This window comes from Ipomoea triloba, chromosome 2 (genome assembly GCF_003576645.1).
Source record: "Ipomoea triloba cultivar NCNSP0323 chromosome 2, ASM357664v1".
Lineage (NCBI taxonomy): Eukaryota > Viridiplantae > Streptophyta > Magnoliopsida > Solanales > Convolvulaceae > Ipomoea > Ipomoea triloba.
Genome location: NC_044917.1, coordinates 5672117 through 5695224, shown reverse-complemented (window position 1 = coordinate 5695224; position 23108 = coordinate 5672117). Strand labels below are relative to the sequence as shown.

The 23108-nt window shown below is 32.1% G+C and overlaps 3 protein-coding genes across 3 annotated transcripts in view; all 3 read right to left on the bottom strand.

The window, feature by feature from the left end:
- LOC116010103 (probable LRR receptor-like serine/threonine-protein kinase At1g07650) overlaps positions 1-2586 on the bottom strand; it is an 8584-nt gene extending 5998 nt beyond the window's left edge. The window contains exons 1-8 of the mRNA XM_031249366.1: positions 2364-2586; positions 2024-2198; positions 1176-1247; positions 1028-1096; positions 869-940; positions 608-679; positions 430-501; positions 261-332 (exon numbers count right to left, since the gene is read on the bottom strand). Of these exons, the coding sequence (XP_031105226.1) occupies positions 261-332; positions 430-501; positions 608-679; positions 869-940; positions 1028-1096; positions 1176-1247; positions 2024-2198; positions 2364-2493 (734 nt within the window). The 5' untranslated portion in view covers positions 2494-2586. The remainder of the gene's footprint in view (positions 1-260; positions 333-429; positions 502-607; positions 680-868; positions 941-1027; positions 1097-1175; positions 1248-2023; positions 2199-2363) is intronic.
- An 11540-nt stretch (positions 2587-14126) lies between these two features.
- Positions 14127-16117, bottom strand: LOC116007860 (protein trichome birefringence-like 43). The gene is made up of 5 exons (XM_031248530.1): positions 15791-16117; positions 15517-15700; positions 15242-15417; positions 14813-14974; positions 14127-14693 (listed from the first exon to the last, which is right to left on the bottom strand). The coding sequence occupies exons 1-5, from the start codon at positions 16066-16068 to the stop codon at positions 14315-14317; spliced, it is 1179 nt and encodes a 392-aa protein (XP_031104390.1). The 5' UTR covers positions 16069-16117; the 3' UTR covers positions 14127-14314.
- A 2512-nt stretch (positions 16118-18629) lies between these two features.
- On the bottom strand, positions 18630-20718 carry LOC116011340 (probable 2-oxoglutarate-dependent dioxygenase ANS). The gene is made up of 4 exons (XM_031250890.1): positions 20467-20718; positions 19732-19979; positions 19098-19425; positions 18630-18912 (listed from the first exon to the last, which is right to left on the bottom strand). Exons 1-4 carry the CDS (start codon positions 20695-20697, stop codon positions 18676-18678), a joined length of 1044 nt encoding a protein of 347 aa, XP_031106750.1. The 5' UTR covers positions 20698-20718; the 3' UTR covers positions 18630-18675.
- Between the last annotated feature and the right edge of the window lie 2390 nt (positions 20719-23108).

Here is a 23108-nt window from a genome sequence, read left to right as displayed (position 1 = left end):
GGGGGGGGGGGGGGGGGGGGGGGGGGGGGGGGGGGGGGGGGGGGGGGGGGGGGGGGGGGGGGGGGGGGGGGGGGGGGGGGGGGGGGGGGGGGGGGGGGGGGGGGGGGGGGGGGGGGGGGGGGGGGGGGGGGGGGGGGGGGGGGGGGGAATATGCTGTAAAGGTCAGAACTTTTAAGGTTTCAGATTCCTCAATTAAACCTAAACGCATTTACAGAGGTGAAAGTTCTATGAATATCACAAAAAAGTACAGGAAAGCTTACAGTTTCTCAATGTTTGTCCAGTTGCCAATGAAATCGGGTATCTTTCCAGTGAAGTTATTGTCACTAATCCTCCTAAAAATATATAGAAAGAACTTAGTTATGACATTAAAATGGCATTCCTGCATTATCAGACAGCCAAAAAAAAAAAAATCAAATATTGAATGCTCACATATCAGTTAAGTTCTTCAGCTTGCCAAATGTGGATGGCAGATTTCCTGTAAATGCATTTGATGATAGGGTGCTAAAAAGAAATAAAGAAATAACATTAGTAGAAACGAACAAGAAAGAAGACTTTTTAAGGTCAGTTTGAAGAAGGAATGTCCATGAGTAAGGTGAAGAAAAAGTACAGTTTCTCAAGATGAATCAAGTTTCCAATTTCTGAGGGAATGGTTCCTGAAAAGTTATTTCCTTCTATGCTCCTGTGAATAAAAAAATTCAGAATATAAAAACTGGATAAAGCTAGTGCGGAACTTGAGCTCTATTACTACAATCATTTGGTGCAAATATAAAAAGACCATAACACAAAGCAAAGCAGAAACAAACATTATTTATGTATTGACTTAATAAAGAAATGAAATTTTCCAAAAATCAAAAAAAGATTCACATACAGGTTCCTGAGAGTAGTGATTCTGGTGAGGACTTTAGGAAATGGTCCCGATAATCGGTTCCCCATAAAGGAGCTGCATGTACAAAATACAACCATATTATATACAGTACTGTAGATTATATAGAGCAAAGAACAGTATCAGGGCAGGAAAGAATATTACAGATCAAGCAAGCGCATTGACGCCCACTGTTGTGGTATCGAGCCATTCAGATAATTGCGACTGAGATCCCTGCATAAAACAATGCAATATAATTATAGCTAGCACAAAGAAGTTAGCATGCTCCTCCACCGCATTGGAATAGACTTACAAGCTCTTGAGGTGATGGAACTTTGCAAACTCGGGTGGAACACCGGCTGAAAAATTTTGCGACTTCAAAGCTCTGCAGTAATTGTTTACCACCACACCATCAGTCCATTCATATTAGAACCATTCAAGAATGTAAACCAGCAAAGTTCTTAAGCTCAAGCAGAAAATCAAACTAGTATAGGACAGTCAAGTTTTTTATTCATCATTAGCTTAATCATGCATCTGCCTTTCCTGAAATCTGAATCCCTGACAGAGAATCAATGCTGGAAATATTATAATTTAAGTAACATTAAAAATGTGACAACAAATAATAATAATAATAATAATAAAACTATAATACTGGGAAGGGATAACTGAGTTCCCATCCATTATACAGCTGGATGCCGGCGGTGGGCTGCAAAATGTTGACTTACTATTGAGTCAACCAAGCTGTAGCAGTAAGCCTTCTTCTAGAATCTGTAAACTCTACACTTCATGGAGTGGAATGAGAACTCCTCAGACAATTAAATGCATTCATTTGATAGTCAAACTCTTAGTTCTCATCACAAAAGGCGAAATCTTTGGGTCCTATATCCCGACCCCCCAATAAAATTTATAGAAATAATAAATTAAGATGACTCAACAGCTCATTAGCCGCGTGGAATCTAATAAAAATGTCAAAAAAAAAAAACATAAAAATTCTCTCAACCTCGCACCAGACAGCCAAAATTAAGCATACCCAGCATGCTCTTTAGGCCGACCAAGAATGGGAATTTGCTTTTCAGAACAGGGAACGACACAACCTTGTTGGGTATATACGCAAAAAATCAGATAATAATACTGCACGTAAAGAGGAGATAGTGCGCATACATGGCAGTGATGTGACAGGTGGCGTTGTTATCAAAAGAGCAATCGCAGGTAACAGTAGTCTCGAAGCTTTTTCTTGGAATTTTGGGGCTCCAACTCTCTACTCCACTGCAAGGATCCTTGCTGAAATTCCAGTCCGTTTTCCCAAACTTTTTAGCGATCTCTTTAAGTGCTATCACTGCAACCAAACAAAAAAAAAAACCGAAATTAAACCACAGAAAGAAAAGAATAAGCTTGCAATAACCCATCTGCGAGAATTCTTGTGCTACATATACGGCTAGCTTTTAATTTCCAAGAAAACAAAACGCGTGAAATGGGAAGAAAATGGGGGAATTTGCAGCACCTTCTTGTTGATGGAGCTTGGGGGTGGCAGCTAAAAGAGAGGGTGAGAGAAGAAGAAGCTGAAGAGAACAGAGGATGCAGAGAAATGGAAGGTTTCTGGGGAGAAAAGGTGGGCTGAGTTGGGTTTCCATTACTGCAATTCGGGAAGGGAGGTGAGTGAGCTCAGTCGTTGCCCACTTTGTCTTTGCCTTTGGCTCAGCTTCGTGATTATATAAACGCGGAAACGATAATTGCACATGTATGTATATGTAGAAAAGCCAGAATGGAGGCTAGCATATTCATTTATGGGAGATGGGGAATCTTAACTCGGGTAGATAGGGAGTGAAATGGACCCCACCCCAATGGTTAAGGTTAATTAAAACATTTTTAAAATAAAATATTGGTAGACGAATACTAATAAGACTTGTTTCTGGCAGCATGTTGGGATTCGAATGTTGACTCTAAACTGATTTACATTTTCATGAGCATAGAAACAAATTTATGTCGTTCATTATATAGTTTGGTGTGCTTTATGTAAATCTTCAGTTGTGATTCTTGTATCAAATGGCCATTAAAATTTTAAGTAGTTTAAGTTATTCATAATTAAGCAATTCAATAGAAAATATTGCTTTGTAAGATTACTCCTACTAAAAGTTAAAATTTATAACTTTATAGTTAACAGATAAAAAGAACTAACCAAACTCTTTTTATAATAATTCTAACCATTAGTGTGGTTGAATGACTAAAAATGCATAATAGAAAATTAAATGTGATCTTATTTTCTCTTTGTTTGGATTTAAAAGGAAAAATGGGTTAGAATTTACAAATTAATCTTCTGTCACATCACCTATAGTACGTTTAGTGTTTATGACAAGATAAAGTGATTACAACAACCTTTTTAATAAAATTAAAATTTATATTTTTTTATTCCTAAGCTATAAAATAAGAAAATAACATTATATATGTTATAAAACTGAAGAAATTGCAAGAAACGATAAGAGAAAATATACAGAGAGAATATGGAGAGAGGGGAAAGATTTTATTGATATATGTATTCTCCAGTTTTACATCTTACAAATGAAATATCTGAGCCTATATATATACACAACAATATTAGCTCTTCAATACTTCAAGGGACACTTGACACTTCACTTGTATAGAAATATAATAACTGGGATAATGATCGCATATTAATAAAATAACTTTCACTTTTTACTTCATTTTATTGTAATTATGCTCAGTAAAGGCGATTTGACTCTTTATGCTTCAATAGGTTGCAGATACTACAATGTAAACAATCCCAATATTAATAGTCCATTAATAGACAAGGGCCCTATTTGGTAAATAATCAGACTATTAGCCAATTTTGGCTTATTTGACCACTATTAGTTGTTTGACTTTGTTAAAAAATTACTACTTAATATAAGTGTTTGGTTAATAAGCTTTTTGTAACTCCAAAATGCTAAAATTCAAAATGCTACTCAAAACAGCCTTTTTCAATTAGCTTTTTGAGAAAAGAAATTATACCAAACAGCTAATTTATCAAACAACTTTCTACAACCAGCCAATGTTATCAATAAATCATACCTTCTAACCCAAACAGCCAACCCAATCATCAGTTAACAGTCATTTACCAAACAGGACCAAGATAAGCCATGGTCTTACTAGCTACGATATCCCACAAGCGAAGACAATTCAAGCTCACAAGAACATACATCACTTGGGTATAAGTTATACTTGCTTGTGTTGCCCCACATCCTTTTCTTGCATTGGTCAAGACTAGCATACATAATTTTATTTTGTATAAATAGTAAAACTATGTTCAAATACACACTTATTCCCATGGCCAAAAGTAAAAATTTTGTCCGGTGGAATCAAAAAGTAAAGAACATCTTAAAATTTCTACACAACCTTTGGCTAGATTGTTCATCAAAAATAAATTTTCATTTAAAGAATTTTTTCCATAACTGAAATAAAGTATTAAATTGCGAACAAAATTACTTTATTAAACTAATGGATAACATTCATCAGTTAATTTAACAAACTGCACATAGTATCCATTAAAATAATCAGACATATGTATTATACATTATACATACACATTATATACGTATATTTACATACACATATACATAGTTACATACTAATCTGACAATAATTCAAAACAAATAAGTGAAAAACAAACAAAAATAGAAAAAAAAAATTACAAATTAGCTAGATATCAATACGAGTATACATAATCAGAAAAAAAAATCAAATAACAAAATTCAGAAAAAAAAAATATACATATAATTATTTGAATACATATTCGATGATTCATGATTCAAAAACCATTAAAAATTTCTTTAAAAAAAAAAACACATTTCCAAAAAAAAAAAAAACATATACAAACAAGAGTTCCAATATCATTACATTATTATTATTGTTTCTTTCTCTTGATACTTGATTATTATTGTATTGGATCTTAAGACATAGTATTTTCATTTTTGAGATCCAGGCTCTCTCTCAATGAGTACTAGAGATATTGCGACATCGAGCAGTAAAGATGCATGAATCTTTTTATTGCGGGGGTCACATCTGCTTTATAAGACCGCCCATGCAAAATGTAGTTTTATAACTATTCACTATTGACTTTATTAGCTGGTCAAGAAGACCCCTGTAGCGCTCCATGTACACCACATTATTATTACTGCATAATATTATAGTTTTTCATCAGACCCATCAAATAATAATTAGTTATTAGTAAAGCCAATTACATGGTTAATTTGATTAATTAGAGATCGTGCAGTGCCAACAGATAAAAATCTTATCATTACGTTTTAGTGCTCTTGTTAATAATAATGACAATGAGAGATTGTTGGCTACAATAATGAGTATAATTAACCAAATCATCATGTGTACTAATAAATGGTGAATTTTTATCTTAGAAGTGGTAAATTATTAATCTATATATCCCTCTTTTGTATAGTTTACGTACTATTATACAAAAATAATGTTTACTCAATACACGTACATCATTTGATAATAGCTGTTGATTTCTCTTGTCACTCAAAAAATTACTAATTTACCCTTGCATATTGATTCCAAATTTTATAATTATCTTCAAATTATGGCCATCATTTTGGTATTCCATAAAGTTGGTTTTGCAAACAGGGTAATAGCTTTCTAATGCCGGACAATAATACTTTGGAATTATTATTTTTCTTGTTTTTTTCTGGAGTGTTCAAACAAGGAAAAAAAAAAAAGTTAATTAAACAGAGAAAGGCTGTTTTACTTTATTGGCATGAAAACAACGTTGCATGCCCCTTGGACTGGTCAACGGCAGCTTGGCACGTAAGGATTAAAATAATTGTTTTTGCTATATGTTTGGGGTATGAGATACTTCCCTTGAGAGGATATGATTCAAATAATTGTTTTTGCTATATGTAACTCAAGTATTGTTTACATCAATTTCTGTGAAACCAGGCTAATGTTTTAGAATGATTACATCTTTCTTTCTCGATATATTAAAACATAGAAAATAGTTAAATAAATCATTCAAATCGGTCACCTAATTTTTAAAAAACTATAATTAACTCTCAAGTCAAACTAAAAATTCATTGATTCCATTTCCAACCAATTACATTGCCTATGTGGTTCATTACATAAAAACAAACGCTTATGTAAATATGTGATTGTAAAAGTAGAAAATAAAATAAATTTCTAATATAACAATTAGACCTACATCTTCGATTGATCTTCGTCCCTAGTCAAAGACGAAGAGACAAAACCCTCGCCTCCAAAAACAAAATATGAAGAGCATTCTCTATTCGTCTTTGGCAAAAGCAAAGGAGGGGGTAAAGGCAACCAAGAAGCTAACACTACATTCACTTTTTTTATTTTAATTTTTTTCACATAATAAAGTTATCCATGTCATCAGCAAAAGTTAAAAAGAAAAATTACTTTTTAAAAATTTTAATCGCATGTCAGCATTTTTACTAGGAACAGTCAAATATTTGGTTTGGTTAAATAAATTTAACTTGTTTAATGAGTTAATATATTACACATTATTTTTATTCAAGTTTAATATTTTAATTATATTATTGTGTGTTGTTAAATAACTTATTTGATTTTTTTTCAAATAATATAAAATAAATTTAAATTTATAAGAAAAATGTTCCAACTATAAAAGAGATCGAGAGAGAGAGAGAGATATGAGGGAAAGAAAAAAAAAAGGAGAAATTGAAACAATTAACTTAAGACCATCCACTTAGTTCATCATATCATTAAATTGAATAAAAAATTAATCCAAAAACTTATTATTGTTATTATTATTATTATTATTATTATTATTATTATTATACTGCGATGACTGGCTAGATTTTAAAGATTCGTACGGTCTCACCCCACGAATCGTTGAAATCATAGGTATATATTGATTAATATATAGTATGATATGAATATATGATAAAGATATTAAGTGAGAACATAATAAATATTTATAAGACTTGTGTCGTCGTCTTATATGCTTTCTTTCCACAGTATATTAATGGCCGCCAATGAGCTGCCATGAAAGGACAGGATCGGATCGGAGGGGGTAATTGACTAATTGTAAAGAAAGATTATTTTAATTTCATTATAGTTGACGGGAGTGTATGTAATGGGGTCATAGAGAATTGAATGAGCTTCTAAGCCAATCACGTTTCATTGTTTACTTAGTTTACGCGTTTTCCAAATAATGCATGGATTGCAGAATTGGACCATCGTCCTCCACTCTTCATTATTCAAATTAAAAATCTCTCTCTTCGTTATGAATCTTGTCATTTTCCCTCTTAATAATACTTCCCTGCAAATTTTTTTATTTATTTTTTTTTTTTTGGGTGCAAAGGAGGGGGCAAAGGCCCCCCATTAGTACTTCCCGGCAAACTTTATGGTATGGTATTTTATGTCTATAATTTTAATATGATGAAAGATAATTGTTGATTTTATCGACCACCAAGATAGTCAAATCACTCAAATGGTAGGTTAATATTATCCGAAAACTGAATAAAAGGTTACCTGATATCAAATTGAAACATGTGTTACATCTCAACTAAAAGTTTAAGCTGATAGTTAGACTGCACATTTTATGTTTATATATTATATATATGCTCAAGAGAGGAAGCTTCAAGCTTCCTTCCTCTATAGAGGACAAAAGGGGAGAATTGAACAAAGGCAACCAACCTATAACTAAGTCAAGTTTTTTTTTTTTTTTCCTCTTTTCAATTTTGAAACTAATTTGTTTTATACTTAATAAGATCTACTGGGTATTTTGTTTGATCAAGAAACATTTTCCCAGCGTAACGTTATATATGAACTGACAATATTATGCATTGCCACAGCAACAAAGTCACTTTTTAAGAAGCACTCTATTAGTCTATTATACTCCTTATCCCATCATAAAAGAATTGAAGCCCTTGATATATGGCACACAATTTCACTGTTAATATACTTGTAGTTAAACAACTTTTATTTTCTATCCACCTGGTGGATTAATCAAAATTAAATGAGATTTTTTTTTAAATGCGCCTATTTTATTTTGGCTTATTGATGAAAAAAATAGGCTTGATGATTTGTTATGCCTATACCAAATTGGGTATAATAATAATAATAATAATAATAATAATAATAATAATAATAATAATAATAATAATAATAATAATAACTTCAAAAATATTTGTAAAAAATTAGAAACTTTTTTCGGTTTAATTTTTTTTTTTTTTTGAAAAGGTTTAAATTTTTTTGATTCTATTGGCATCAACATTTCAAATTCTAATACAGGCTACGGAGTACTAAATTACCAATTTTAAAAGAAATAAAATGTAAATTTTTAATTTTTTTACTCATTTTTTTCATGAAAAAAAAAAAAGAAGAGAAGCATATCGTATTAATAAAAACAAATTATATAAACTAAAAGAAAATATGAATAGTCGTTTTATTACTTTTATAAACGATGGGTGGCTCACAAAGTTTTGGATTCCAACAAAATGATGGCGGAACGCGTTTAATATGATACATCCGCCGTACGTACTATTGCACGTGGTTTAGTGGCATCAAACCCTTCCCTTTATATGGGAAGTGGTGGGTTTACTGATTCTTGTGCTTTAATATAGGTTGATAAAGTAGTTATGAACAGATACTATATTGTAATAGAGTCAGTAGTATTCAAAAAAAAAAGTACAATATTACAATACTTTTTATTTATTTAGTGAATTTTAAAACTATTAAATACCTATATTTTAAATCGTGTAGAAAAAAGAGAAGACCAAAATCTCCATGTAAGACTTTAATTTTTTGTGAGATCCGCATAAGAGAGGAACATCAAAGGCAGGCACAACGATACGTATTTGCGGCACATGCACACCCAACCCCACGCGTGTAGTTTTTTTATTTTCTTTTTCTTTGTGCGTCAAATTTACTTTTTCTTTTTTCCTTTTTTTTTTTCATACTTCTTTTTCTCCCATCTCTCTTAGTTGGCACGTAGCTCAAAAAATTATCCATATTGAGGATGCCCATAATAGATATTTGTTAATTTTGGCAGTAAAATTTATGGTCTAGCTAATCATTTATTTGGCAAAGATGGTTTTTTTTTTTTTAAATTAATAATAGAATAAGGGCCAATTAAGTATTAACTACACACGAAAATATAATTTGACTATCTAACTCAAAAAAAATAAATTCAATTCGCTCCATAAACAAACTAAGAATTAAGCTAAAAGGAATCAACACTCCATGTCCACTGTTGACGTAACGTTTAACAATTATTTTATTTAAATTGTTAATTAAAAAATATTTTAAAATGTTAACAGCCAAGTTAGTATTGGACCTGGTTTCATGTGTAGTTCATGGATTATTTGACTGTTATTCATTTATTAATTAATTAATTTTTATTAGAATTAAAAATGAGATGAAACTAGAGATGTAAAAGAAGAAAATATAAATGTAATGATATAACGCTATGTTTCAGTTTTAAAATTGATAGTGTATTACTCCCTCTGTCCCATTTTACCTGTCCTATTTACTATTCATTGGTCAAACCAACTCTTTCTTCTTTGCTTATTTTCTTTAGTAATTTTTTATTATTTTTAAATTTAATTTTTTGTGTTTAATAGTACTTTTAATGTAGTTTCTAAATATATAAATTTTATATATTAATGCTAAACTTAATATTATGAAAAATTGAATTAAAAATTACTTCAGTTAAGTATCGTTAAACGAACCAAACAACCATTTTGGAACGGAGTAGTATATGGAAAAGTATCGGCTAAGAAGCAAGCAGGGTCCGCATGAAGTAGCGTGACATATATACTGTACAATTGAAATGCTTTTTGCAAAGGGATAATTGAGTCAGATTTATTAGCTGGAAGTCGTATGCTTTTTTTGACGTTGACCGCCATTATCTATCTGTCATCTCAGTCCTCACTTCTGGGTATAAAATACTCCTCACTGGCCAGAACCCATTTTTTTTCTTCGCAACCTTTACTTAGTTAGTCAGAGAATTAATTTAATAATCATAAATTTTCAAGTTTAATTTACTGTGTCAAGAATCTTGTGGTTCAGTGACATCAAATTGCTTCCTTAAAAGGTTGAGAAAGTAGGTATAAGCATATAACATTGTAATAGAGTCAGTATTATTTTTTAAAAAAAAGTTTAATTTATTGTGATAATTGTCCGGCCAGCTATGGGCACAAGGGGTTGATTTATTCCATTGAAGCAAGTTTCACCCAAAGCACACTTTTGAATAACAGTTGTGAGTTTTCTCATTAATCAAAGAAATCATTCTTTTCCTAGAAAAAACACTAATAATGTTCCAAGAGTATTTTTATAAAAATTTATATTTCACGGGAAAATGCTAATAATGCTAATTAAATAAAAAAAATCTTTAAATATTTTTTTGAGTGACGAAGAAAACCCGTAACTACTACATGATTGCCAAGAGGAACTTGTAACTTTGTCAATAACAACTAAAAATACCAATATGCTGCTCCCATTGAAAGTCAAACTTATAACATTATTGCTATTAAGTTAACAATCTAACTAGGTTGAGTTTACCTTAATTTTCAAATACTACCTTACCTGTTAATATATATGACACTTGATATACACCACAACTGTTTTGTACTTATTAATTCGTAATTACTTGGAAATTAATTTATGTCATTATAAGTTAAATATGTAAAATTAGACCTGATAATTACAATTTTTAATTAATGTATTAATTTCTTTATTAAATATTTCATTTTTTAAAGGATTAAATATTTCATTTTATTAATTGAAAATGAAGCAACATACACGGTTTATATAACGCAGAGCCCATGCATCGTGGGGACAAGTAAAAATAATTTTAATTATTTGTATAATAATGGTAGGTGAGAAAGAATGTGATTAGAGAAAGCCCATCAGAACTTCTTTCATAATTTTCTCAAGTTTGTAGATTGAGTTGGAGGAGAAAGAATAAAATTGAATTACAGCAAATGTAAGTTTTTTGTGCGCTTCACTGTACTACAAGAAAAAACTTTTCTTTGTTGTAAGTGCGCGTTAGCTGCACGTGTCACGTGTAATTAAAAGCAGCAATATTTTTTATTTTTTCTTTTCAATTTTTCTTTTATCTCGCCCTTCCCCCCCCCCCCCCCCCCCCCCCCGGCATACCCTGTATCCTACATGGAACCTTAAAATTTTGTGAAAAAACACGAGCATGCTCTAAGGGGAATGTTAGTTATTGTCTCCATCATGATTCCTTATGATGCTTTGCTTGATGTCACCATCTCACAGATAAATACTCTCTACTCATAATAACATGTTTAGTTTACGAAATGAATTTTAAAAGAATAGAAATACAATTTCATAGGGAATGAAATATGCAAGAAATAGAAAATAAATTGTATGATATTGTTTGGTTCGCTAAAATAATTGACTTTATGAATGTTATTCTAGTATTTGGTTTATTTAAGAAATAGAAATAGAGTGTATTTAAAATAAAAAAAATATTTTTTTTAAAAAATAACGGACACGTCAGCAGTAACCGGTCAAACAAGTTAATTTTTGTTTAATTACATAATTTACATTGTTTAGTGAACTTTTTTTTTTAGTTCAATGACCCAATTTCATATTCGTGTGTAATACAGCGGCCTATTTGAGCATTATTCTAAAAATATATAATACATATACAGAAACACATGTGTATATAGTATATATAATAAAGCTTTAGAGAGAGATGCAATTTTAGTTGTCTTTCAAATGGTCCTTACTAGTTGTTTTAGTTCCTAACCTTTTAACATTATAATATACACCTCTAACTCTTTAAAATAAATACAGTTTTAACCCCTAGAACAATAACACTATTACAAGAAGTTAAAAAATGAGGATTGATATGAAGGTGAGAACATGATCTCATAAGAAAAAAGTGAGGATTTGATCCATGCATTTTGGTATATATCAACAACTCATGATTGCTGAAAATAAGGAGAAAAGGGAGATTATTTTTATAAATATACATCATTAAGCTTTGTTTTTATGACTATTATAAGTACACTACAAACTGAATGGAGATATTTGTATATGATGTATATTTAGTTTAGTGTTTAAAGACATTAAGGTTTATGTTTATAAATATAAAAAAAAAATATTATGAACACAGTACATACTGAAATTATTAAATATGATCCATTAATTGACACTTCATAAATGACATCATTTTGCACAAAGTTCCTAGATATAATTTGTCTTAAGACAAATGATATGTTGAAAGACTTTATATAGGGAGTCGTACCTACCTAAATCATGGCAATTTATATCATGGGACCATGGTCTACATAGCATTATGATTCCTGAATTGAAACAACGAGCATGAACATAATTCATATTTGTAAAATACGGAATTTCATAACACAAAACATAAAAAATCACAACACAAGGCACATGGTATAAGATTATGGACCCTGAATTAAAAAGACGAGGTACAAAATTTACCCGTAAAGTACATAATTTCATAATATAAGACACACACATGCTATAAATTTACTTATTTTTCAAATATGATTTGTGTACATAATTTGTGTTCATAGATATAAAATTTTAAAACATAAGACACAAAAATTCATGACATAATACACAATTATTAATTTGTTTCAAATACAAAACTCATACTTTAAGATATAGAATTCTATAACGTAATACACAACAAATTACAATTACAAAATACATACACATAAATCATGGTTCACAGTGTAATATGAACCTTGGTTCATGGTATAAGGATTAGGATAGCTAAATCATAGATTGGGTTTATCTATTATAGTGATTACAAATTTTTCTCGTTCACCCAAACGAAAGATTATTATTTTCCTTAGTTTTTCTTTTATTTATTTATTTTGTGGTCATAGACCAGTCCTTATACTGTGGACCATGGTCCACAATGCATTGTGGAGTGTGGATCATGGGTCATGGTTGATACTGCAGTTGTGTTGAAAGGATATTGTAGTTGTGTTGAAAGGATACTGCAGTTGTGTTGAAAAGGAACTGCAATTGTGCGGAACAGAGGCCATGTCATTCATCTGAAACTGCAGTTGTGTTGAACGGATGAACGACCTCTATTCCGTGCAACTGCAGTTTCCTTTCAACACAAATGCAGTATCTTTTCAACACAACTGCAGTATCCGTTCAACACAACTGCAATATCAGTTATGATTATGGTGCATAATGCATTGTGGACCATGCTCCACGATATAATTTGCGGTCATAGACAGGACAAAAATATCACGTAGTGTCTTACATGTGTGGCGATAAATTAAAATATAGTGTAGCTGGTGGGGCGTAAAGTCGTAAACCCCGTGGGCCTCACTTCTAGCCTAACGGATAGGGTTAATGTCATGTTGGTACGGTTTTCAAAACTAAATTGCCTAGCAGAACCCACACGGCAAATTATGTTGTGGACCCAGGTCCAAGGTGGACCTGGGTCCAAAACTATGTCGTTTTTGTCTTTTTTTTTTATTATTTTTAATTAGTAAACGTATGTTGAATATAGAGTTGTCCAAAAATGTGTGAATGTAAAGGTTTTAAAGTGTGAATGTAGATTTATGATTGTGTGAATGTAGAGTTGCCCAGAAATGTGTGAATGTGGAGGTTTCAAATTGTGAATATGGAGTATAGAAATCGTGAATGTAGAGTTATGCATGTGTTAATATGTAATAGAGTTAAGAAGTTCTACCAACTTGTAGCCATGTAATGTGTGAATATGGAGTTCTCAAGTTGTGAATATGGAGTATAGGACCTGTGAATATAGAGTTTTGAATGTCTGAATGCATAACAGTGGCAATATAGTTACTAAACATATAATCATGTAATGTGTGAATGTAGAGTTTACAAAGTGTGAATGTAGAGTATAATGTATGTGAATGTAGACCCAAGTCCACATTGCAAGGTAGACATGGGTCCAGCATAACAACCCAACCCACACCATCTTTTATTTTATTTTATTTTATTTTTAATGAAACCCACACCATCTACCTATTCAAAACTAATATATTTTTTTGGAATTTTTATTTTTAGTTTTATTTTTTGTAACCAAGTGATTGATGGACATGTGAAATAACAATCATTATATTATGAACCTGTCCATCTTAAGTTCTTTTTTGTTATACTGAGGATCTATGCTTGGTATATTAAATGTTAATTTTTTGAAAGTTATTTTTTATATATTAAAGATTAATTATTTAGTATATTATTTAAAAACGAACTTTCAGTATATTAAAAATGAACATTTATTATATATTGGTTTAAACGATCCACTATAAACCAAAGCGAAAAAACAAACTAATAAATTTTAATAAAGTGAAGAATGCACCACTTATTCCTAAATGAAATAGTTGAAACTATGCAATTATAGCCTAGATATGAGTATACATTCTTTGTGGGCTTTTGATTCCTGTACCTCGTTGGGTTCAGAGAATCTGATTCTCACCACCACAACGAAAACAATGTATATAAAATAGAGAAGAATAATGCAGGAAATGTGGCACTGGAAATAATAATGCCATTTTTCTCGGCGGCGAGAATTTCAGTAATAGCAGAGTACAAGAGTTGATTCCATGCATCAGGGACTCCGGGCAGGCACCAGTGAGTGCAGTCAGGGCTGATGTGCCCTCCCACGCCGTAAACCGACGGGTGCCCGTCTGGTCTGATCTGTGACAATTTAGTAATGTCCAGCAAGTACACCAGTTTGGTCATGTTTTTTAGAACCCCCTCTAGCACCTCTTCTGCTGGGAGTGTGCATCCTTCTTTAGTGTTTGGTAATTTTTCTCCTATGCAGGTCTTCGGTTGAGATCCATTGACACCACTAATATTTGTGCCACGAAACAGTTGAGACATGTCACACGATGGATTTTTGGGATTAGCCCGAATTTTTTTTTATTGTAGAATTAATTAATTTTAATTTACAGAGGAAAATGAACTTACTCTTGCCAATGGTCAGGAGAAACTCCTTGGAAGAACACTTTGGTCTTGTTCGTGTCTACCTCCGAGTCGACCCATTTTGCCCAAGTTTTAAGTGCTTTTGTATATAAAACTACCCGATCTCCGTCTTTGTATGTCACGTTTCCCTCTCTGACCCAATCCCATCTGCAATTAAAAAAAAAAAGAAAGAAAAAAAAGTCAATCCCAGCCAATTTGTCTAATTATTTGATAACAATAAAGTTACAAGTCCATTTATAACAAAAACAACAATTTAGTTTTCTTAATTTGAGCTGGTCAAGACAATCTAGTTTGGTTTAACTCTTTGCTGATTAGAGTTATAACTTATAAGGTACGAACCAGTTAAACTTGACTCTTTCGACCTCCACCTCCACCTCCACCCAAGATCACCCAAAAAAAAATAAAAAATCTTACGCTTGTTTCCGGCCGGTGTGAAGCCACCAGTGCCAAGTGTCGAAGATGAGAAAGTCCATCTCCTTCCAATGGGTACCTTCACTAATGGAGTCAAGCTTCAATATTCTCTCGCCGTTTTCCTTGTCAAGATCAACAAGAAACATGCGCCGGTGGTAAAAGATGGAAGCATTGTACGTCTGCAATTAATTCCCAATCTTGATCAAAATTGCAGAGCCCAATAGATACACACATATATATAGTACGAGGAGGATTTTAAGAAATCACATATATCTTACAGTGAGTGTGAAATTAGAAACTTCCCCAACTCTGTTTAAAGTATAGTTAGCAGCTGCATCCGATTCCAGGTGTAACACGTGAAGCATACAAGTAAGGGACTGCCATTGATTATTACTCAGCGAATCCCCTACGAACATCATCTTCTTCCCCTTCAAAATCTCCCGAAATTCCGCCCCATAAAAGCTGCACACACATAAAATTCCCACTCCGCCCCAAATCAAACACAGATTATCTATATTCCTCAATAAAACATCAACTAATCAAAAATTCTACCTGTTCATTTTGCACCCAAAGGGCTGCCACTTATATTTCGAGTACTCTTTGTCCGGCCTCCCATTTGTATCACACCTAAATTGCTTCTGTATGAAAGGACACTCTGGTGTATCATAGTACGGGAAATACTGATCGTAAACCCAACTTCCTAGGGACAGATCAGGGATTTTACACTTCCTGGGCTCCGGTGTCTCATCGTCATCGTCCCCTGCGCTGATCGGTGATTGGCTCGCCATACAGATAAGAGCTAGAACTGCAACTCCAGAAAACCTGCCCATCACAAAGAGGGCCAGAGAGAAACTTCGTTGTAATAATATATGATTTTGATCAAATGAATAGCGAATTAGAGCGTGGGTTTTCTTTTATAAGGTTTGGTTTTAACTTTTTAAGGTTAATAATGATATGATTACAAGGAAAGTGTTCGAAAATTATTGCCTTTCCATTTTTGGAGATGCAGACTAAATTACCAATACATAAGGTAAGTCTCTTTTTACACCGTCTGTACAAATATAAGGAATATTAATTAGAAATAAATTGTTTGTTAGGGAAAGTATAATATTTTTAAATACAAGTATAATATTTAGGAGTTGAAAAGTTATTTATTAGAAAAAGTGTAATAAATAGTTAGGGTTAAATTAATTAATTGTTATTTATGAGAAAAATGGTAATATTTATAAGGATATTTTGCCCATGAGGTTGGGTATTACTGACTGTATCAGTAGATTTTAATCTTAATTTACTGGAAACTAGTAACATTAATAGTTAGGAGATTGGGTAATTGATTGCGACAGTGGACCAAATAAGGAATTAAATAAGATTTTATTGGTCACCATCCTTTGTATTTTAAAAGGTGCTTTAAAATTACTTTTGGTGTGGGTGGGTTAAACTAATATGTGCATCTTTTTAAATCTGAACTAATTTGTGAAATTTTATTTCAAACAAACTTTGTTTTTTCCCAAATTGGGTTATAAAACATTAAAATGCAATAATGCATCTTTAAATTTTCAAGAATTCCTTTGATTAGCAATTTCTTAAAATTAGGGTGTTTTTTATTGAATGGAAAAGGTGCAAATTATACTATGGAGTATGGACCATGGTCTACTTTGTAATGTGGACCATGTTCTAAAAATAATTTTAAAATTCTGTACCCAATTAAAACATTCTGTACTTACAGTTAATCATTTATATATCTGTAAATAAATTTATCAAAGGCACATTACATGGTAATTACAGACACATAACATGACACATAAATTATTAATTGCAGGTACAAAATATGTTAATTGTATACACATAACATGTTAATCAATATGCTATGTGTCTACAATTAACATATTTTGTACCTGCAGTTAATAATTTATGTGTCTGTAGTTATCATAATATGTACCTTTAATTTGTTTACATTTACAGAAATTGTTAATTGTAAGTACATAATGTGTTAATTGCAGACACATATTTTTTTTTATCAGGGTTCACAATGCAATATAAATCCTAGTCTATGGTATAACAATTGTGAAAAACTGATGAAGGGATCAGAAAACCTATTAGTTTTTACGTGTACATTTCTCACCTCTTATCTGAAAAATAAAAAATATAGTATGAAAATTTTAAAAATAAGTAGTTGGAGAATTAGAGTAAATGTAACTTGTTTTATTTAGGTGGCAAGATAACACTTAGTCATTATCCAAGCGTATACATTGAATAAACTTCACTCATTTGTAATAGCTCACAAATCACACATTTGAGATAAATCACACAAAAAATATCTTATGCGACAGATTCAACCGAAATGGTACTGGCAAGAATTGTTTTCAACTTTAATTTGTGGAAACATTGTATGTATTCCCATTTTAAAAATTACTATACGTATATAGTCCGACCTACATGCATAAACAAATAGAAGGGATTGATTCGATTGAATGGAATGGGGTGTCCCGCCTCCGAATTCAATTCCCATTTTCAGTTCCCCAACGGGGATGGACGCTCATATCCATCCTTGCGGAGATTTTTTAAGAACAGAGATTTCTCGTCCCAATTTTTTGGTTGAGTCTAAAATAATATATACTCTTTTAAATATATAATTAATTTGTAAATTGATATATTTAAATATCTAATTATTCTAACATTCTTCCAATTATTTCAAATAGAAGTAATATCAAATACTTTAAAACATTAAACAATACTTATATATTAAAATTGTTCAAATGTTAATTCCATAACCAAATACCAATTACAAAATGTCCAAATTCAAGCTCTTAAATAAAACAATTTTTTTCATTCAATTTACTTTTATATATATATATATATATATATATAATTTCAGGAATCGGGGTTGGAATGTTGTCCCCATCCCTTCCTTGTTCTCGGCGGGATGAGAAAGCTCTTCCCATCCCCTCTTCATTCCCTGAAAAAATTATCTGTTCTGATTAAGGTGGAAACCGATTTTTTTGTTGTGGTGGTTGAGTTGAATTGCCATCCATAACAAATAGTTGCATAAATGGGAGAAAATAGTTTTTAAAATGTTAATACAAATCTTGTTTCCAGAAATTGCTTTTTGTAAGATATCTAGAGTATCATCTATTAATGGCTATTTGTCCATTCAATTCCGAGAACACTTCATGTTGATCTCGCCTATAGTTTTCCACACTCCTATACAATAGTGGCCTCTCTCCATCTTATGTATAGGATACCAAACCCTCGGCTTAGCTTTAATTTGTCCATTCCAAGAACACTTCATTTTGATCTCACTATAGTTTTCCATACTCCTATACAATAGTGGCCTCTCTCCATCTATGTATAGGATACCAAACCTGCGAACTCCAGTATAACAACCTAAGAAATAATCACTACCCAAGCCATTCAATATTGAAGGAAAGTTGAAGTACTCAAATTTTGAGAGTATCAATGGGTATTTCCCCACTCTGAAAACACTTCATATTGATCACCCTGTAATTCTTCACACTCCTATACAATCTTGGCCTCTCCGCATTTACCAAACCCTCAGCCGGCCCGATCTCTTTGTCGGCATCCGGCGTGAAAAACACGGCCAAGCTCATCCTTTCTTGTGTTGAACTCACCGCTGCTCTATGAACCAGGCTCTTCAGCATCCCATTACTCATTAGCTGTGTGAGCATAAATATAATATAAACATAAATGTGCAGTCCAACTAAAAATGTTTAATTATTTTAAGTCTAATATATGTAAAATTTTTACATTTTATATTCGAACCAAATTTATATCCGTATAAATATATCTGAATCAATAGCCTATTTAGTTGAACTAAAAATATAACATAACTAAAGCATACCTGCATTTGATCTCCGAGGTTGACCACTAAGGCATGAGGCAATACCGGGACACTATACCACTTGCCGTCCATGAGAACTTGAAGTCCTTCAACTTCTTTGTCTTGCAGGAGAATGGTGAATGCCGATGAATCTGCATGAGCTTTAACCCCTAAAATCCAATCTGCTTTTGGGCACTTTGGGTAGAAATTGAACCTTGCTTCCAATGTCGGTTCATCCCCAATCAGATTCAACAAACCATCTTCTTCTATATCTAATGATTTTGCCATCATCTTTAACAACTCATCTACCAAACCCTTCATCTTTCTGCTATATTCATGCATTATTTCACTGAAAATCACAAAAATACCATAAATTGACACATGCATGATATGGATCTATAACATGAGGTGATCAAAGTTTGAATTGAGATTAACGCGAACAGAAATTTAGAACAATGACGGAAAATAAGTAAGCAACAAAAGATTTATGTGATTCGATAATGTGTCTATCTCGATTTATTGGAGTTTTAAAAAAAAAAAGTGTGATGGTTATGATATAAAAAAAAAAATAACATCATATTTAATTTATATGCAATTGTACATATATAAAATTATTCAATGTACATATGAAACAACGTAACATTCCCAAGTATACCTGAAGTCAGGAGGAGTTTGAGGCCAAAAGTGAAGATCTGTTTGATTTTGGGGGTAGATTTTGAGAAATAGTCGATCACACCAATCTAATATTTGGTTCTCTGCAAGTACGGAGTCATTCCCATACCCTTCAGGACTTTGGGTTGATCGAACATACTTTTCTTTTTCTTTCATTGGTAGAGAAAAGAACTCCTTGCCCACACCTCGTACTTTCTCAAGAAATAAATTTGACATTCCATGACCAATCAACTACAAGTTAGGAATAAAAAAAAGTAACAATTAATAGTAAAAAAAAACTTATATCAGTTATGAACAACTTAGACTGATTTCTATTTCTTTGTAATTAGAGTCATAAGATATGATTTATTCAACACATACTATTAATTAAAATTAACTTGTCAATTACTCCTTCCGTCCTATTTTATGTGTCGGATTCGGTTAACGAGACTTGACTAAAGTTATTTACAATTTAATTTTTCATAATATTAAGTTTAGAATTAAAATGTAAAATTTATATATTTAGAAACTACTTTAAAATACTATTAAACACAAAAAATCAAATTTAAAAATTATAAGAAAATGCTAATAGAAATAAGCCAAGAAAGAGTTAGTTTGATCAATGACTATTAAGTATGACAGATAAAATGTGATCAATAACTATTAAGTATGACAGATAAAATGTGGGAGAGGGATATTATATCTAAAATAATGAAGTGTTGGATGGAGTAAAGAAGACCTGGAAGCAACCCCAGAAGTTGAGAGCTGATTTGAATCTGGTAAATTCAGCTTCTTTGGCATCTGGGTCAGTCCCAAGAAGCAGATTGAGATCGATGACCGGGATATCAGCTACCTGGGCGGAAGAAACACCACCTCCAAATCCGTTATCCTTGACGAAGAAACGCGGCGGCGGCTCCGCCGCCTCGGCGGAGATCTCTTGGACACGCTTGCCCGCCGGAGGAATCGCCATTTCTCAATCTGCGGCAGTTGGTCAACCGACCAAAAGTCTGCTCTTTACCCTTACAGACACATAATATATATATATAAATCCGCCAATAATGTGCATCGATCACCTCCCTGCCGGCCTGCTTCATTTTTTTTATAAAGAAAACAACACTACACCAAATGCTTACACTTAACGCCCTTCATCTCAGTTTTCTTATACTTATTAACCCCCTTGCTTCCTCAACCATCTTCCATTTAAGTACCACCTACCATCTCTTGAGGATCTAACGATACTTTTTTGTTCTCTTGACAAGCTTTATTATATTTATATGGATCTAACATTGTTTAATTTGTTACGTTGAACTTTGCATTGCTCTCGCTCTGGCAACTTATTGCACCATATTTAGCGCATGGAAGTGATAAATAGATCGAGCTGCATAAGCAATAGAATTTTGATATTTAGTGATCGTATATTGTTTTTTGGTTATGAAATGATGTTGTGATGATTTCAATAGGGATTGACTATGGTTTGGTTTTACTTCTGCCCAATGAGGGAATCAGTCAAAATATATCCAAATCTACACGAATTCTAAACTCAATGAATGTTATGGAAAAGAGTTGCTGTTTTTATTTTTAGTTTTTGGATATTTGAAAAAAAAAAAAAGTCTGGAAAATTGTTGGACTTAATGGGGCCTAGTCACCTTGGGGGTAGTTTTGGTATTACACTGATATTGGGAGGATGAGGGCGATAGAGATATGTCAAAACGGATCAACTCGGTCGTTTTTGTCCAAGTTATATTTTGTAAATCGGTCTATCACATATTGGATTGCTGGGCTAAATAGATCAACTGAAAAAAAAATATTTAACCCGATCAGTTTAAAGCTAGTTTAAATGGGTCTAACTCATCGGGTATTCGGGTTTGGCCTCTTTCTGACAGCTCTAGAATACGGATAATAGAGGAGGGAGGAGGTTAAAAGTATAAAAAAAATGAAATGTTCAGGGGTTAAATGTGAAATTTTGATGAGTTAAGGCCTTAAGGGGGAGGGGGTGGGGAGTATGTGTCACTTTCTCTCATTTATTTATATCGAAAAATGTCCAATCTATTTTAGTTGCCAAAGTCAGAAGATGTTGGCTATGGTTGGAGCTTTCTTCCTTGTCTTTTTTAAACTGCCTTTTTTCTACCTTCTTCTTTTATTGAATTGGATTGCTTTATTTTTATTTTTATTTTTTCCATTTTGGTTTGTATAATAAAGAGTCAACATCATAATTTGATATAAAAATAATTAATAAAATGATGACACACTAATCAGTAATTATTAAAAAATAATTTTAGTAAAAAATGTAACATGATTCTTTTTAAATATGTTTCATACTTGAATTTTATACTTATAAACTCATATGTGATGTCATCGAACCACGAGGTATTTCACTCCTTAATAATTCAAATGTTTCAAAAGATCACAAAATATTCATTTCCAACATGCTCCAGGTGACTTTAGCTTGCTTTACCTTTCATCAATATAATTATCATTCAATTGCTATTATTTACTCATTTTTACACTAATGCATACTCACCATAATTTGCAATTCAATTGGATCACTTATTCATATTTGTTGCGTTAGACTAATCACTAATGATTCAACCACCAACAAAATCAAATATACAAAATAATTAAATTGAAATCTAATAATATAAATTGTGATGCTAAATATTTAGTTTAACTTAAATATATCTTATGGACTCACATAGGTAAGTGTATGCTCTTCACATGCCATTTGTACTAAGATTAATTTTTTTATTTTTTTAAACGCTTGGCAGCAGAGAGCTTCCTTTTTAAACTCACCTTATTTACATACTTTTGAGGATGCTCTAAGAGATGATGTACACTGCCACCTTAATATCAATGGTAATTAATGTAATCTATTTTTTTAAAAAAAAATTTTATATGAGGTTATTTTAGTGAAGTAGTGTGTATATATCCCTGTAATCTCAAAATATCTGGGGTTAGACTGTTACGTTGATCATTGATGGTGCATGCATGAAGTCTGCTTATTTTCTCCGCAATCCATCTTTGAAAATTTTGGCTATTTAATTGCAAACATACATGTTGTGGTTTGTGGGGTACGTTTTGGCTGCGCAAGCCTCATCAATGCCCCCAAACATCCCCACTCAAATCAACCATACGCTACCTACTGCTACTCACTTCTCAATAATGCACATACATCTCATCCCAGTTAATCTATTTAATTCAAGGATTATTAATTTATTACAAAATAAATACTTCTATTAGTTTAAATTTTTTCTAAAAAAATAATAATTGTAGGGTGACTATGAAGTTCCTTTAATTTGTGAAGTTGTGTTGTATATTTATTGCTGTATAAAAAATAGTGACTAATAAATTAAAATTAATTTTATTAACTCCATTTGCGACTAC

Excerpts from the sequence above, each read along its gene's own strand:
- LOC116007860 (XM_031248530.1), bottom strand. The coding sequence starts at position 16,068 with ATGGGCAGGTTTTCTGGAGTTGCAGTTCTAGCTCTTATCTGTATGGCG. Across the intron at positions 15,418-15,516 it reads TTTCTAATTTCACACTCACT|ACGTACAATGCTTCCATCTT; the intron begins GTAAGATATATG and ends AATTAATTGCAG. Across the intron at positions 14,694-14,812 it reads TCTCCTGACCATTGGCAAGA|TGGTGTCAATGGATCTCAAC; the intron begins GTAAGTTCATTT and ends CACAAATATTAG.
- LOC116011340 (XM_031250890.1), bottom strand. The coding sequence starts at position 20,697 with ATGGCGATTCCTCCGGCGGGCAAGCGTGTCCAAGAGATCTCCGCCGAG. Across the intron at positions 19,426-19,731 it reads CAAACTCCTCCTGACTTCAG|TGAAATAATGCATGAATATA; the intron begins GTATACTTGGGA and ends TGTGATTTTCAG. Across the intron at positions 18,913-19,097 it reads ACCTCGGAGATCAAATGCAG|CTAATGAGTAATGGGATGCT; the intron begins GTATGCTTTAGT and ends ATGCTCACACAG.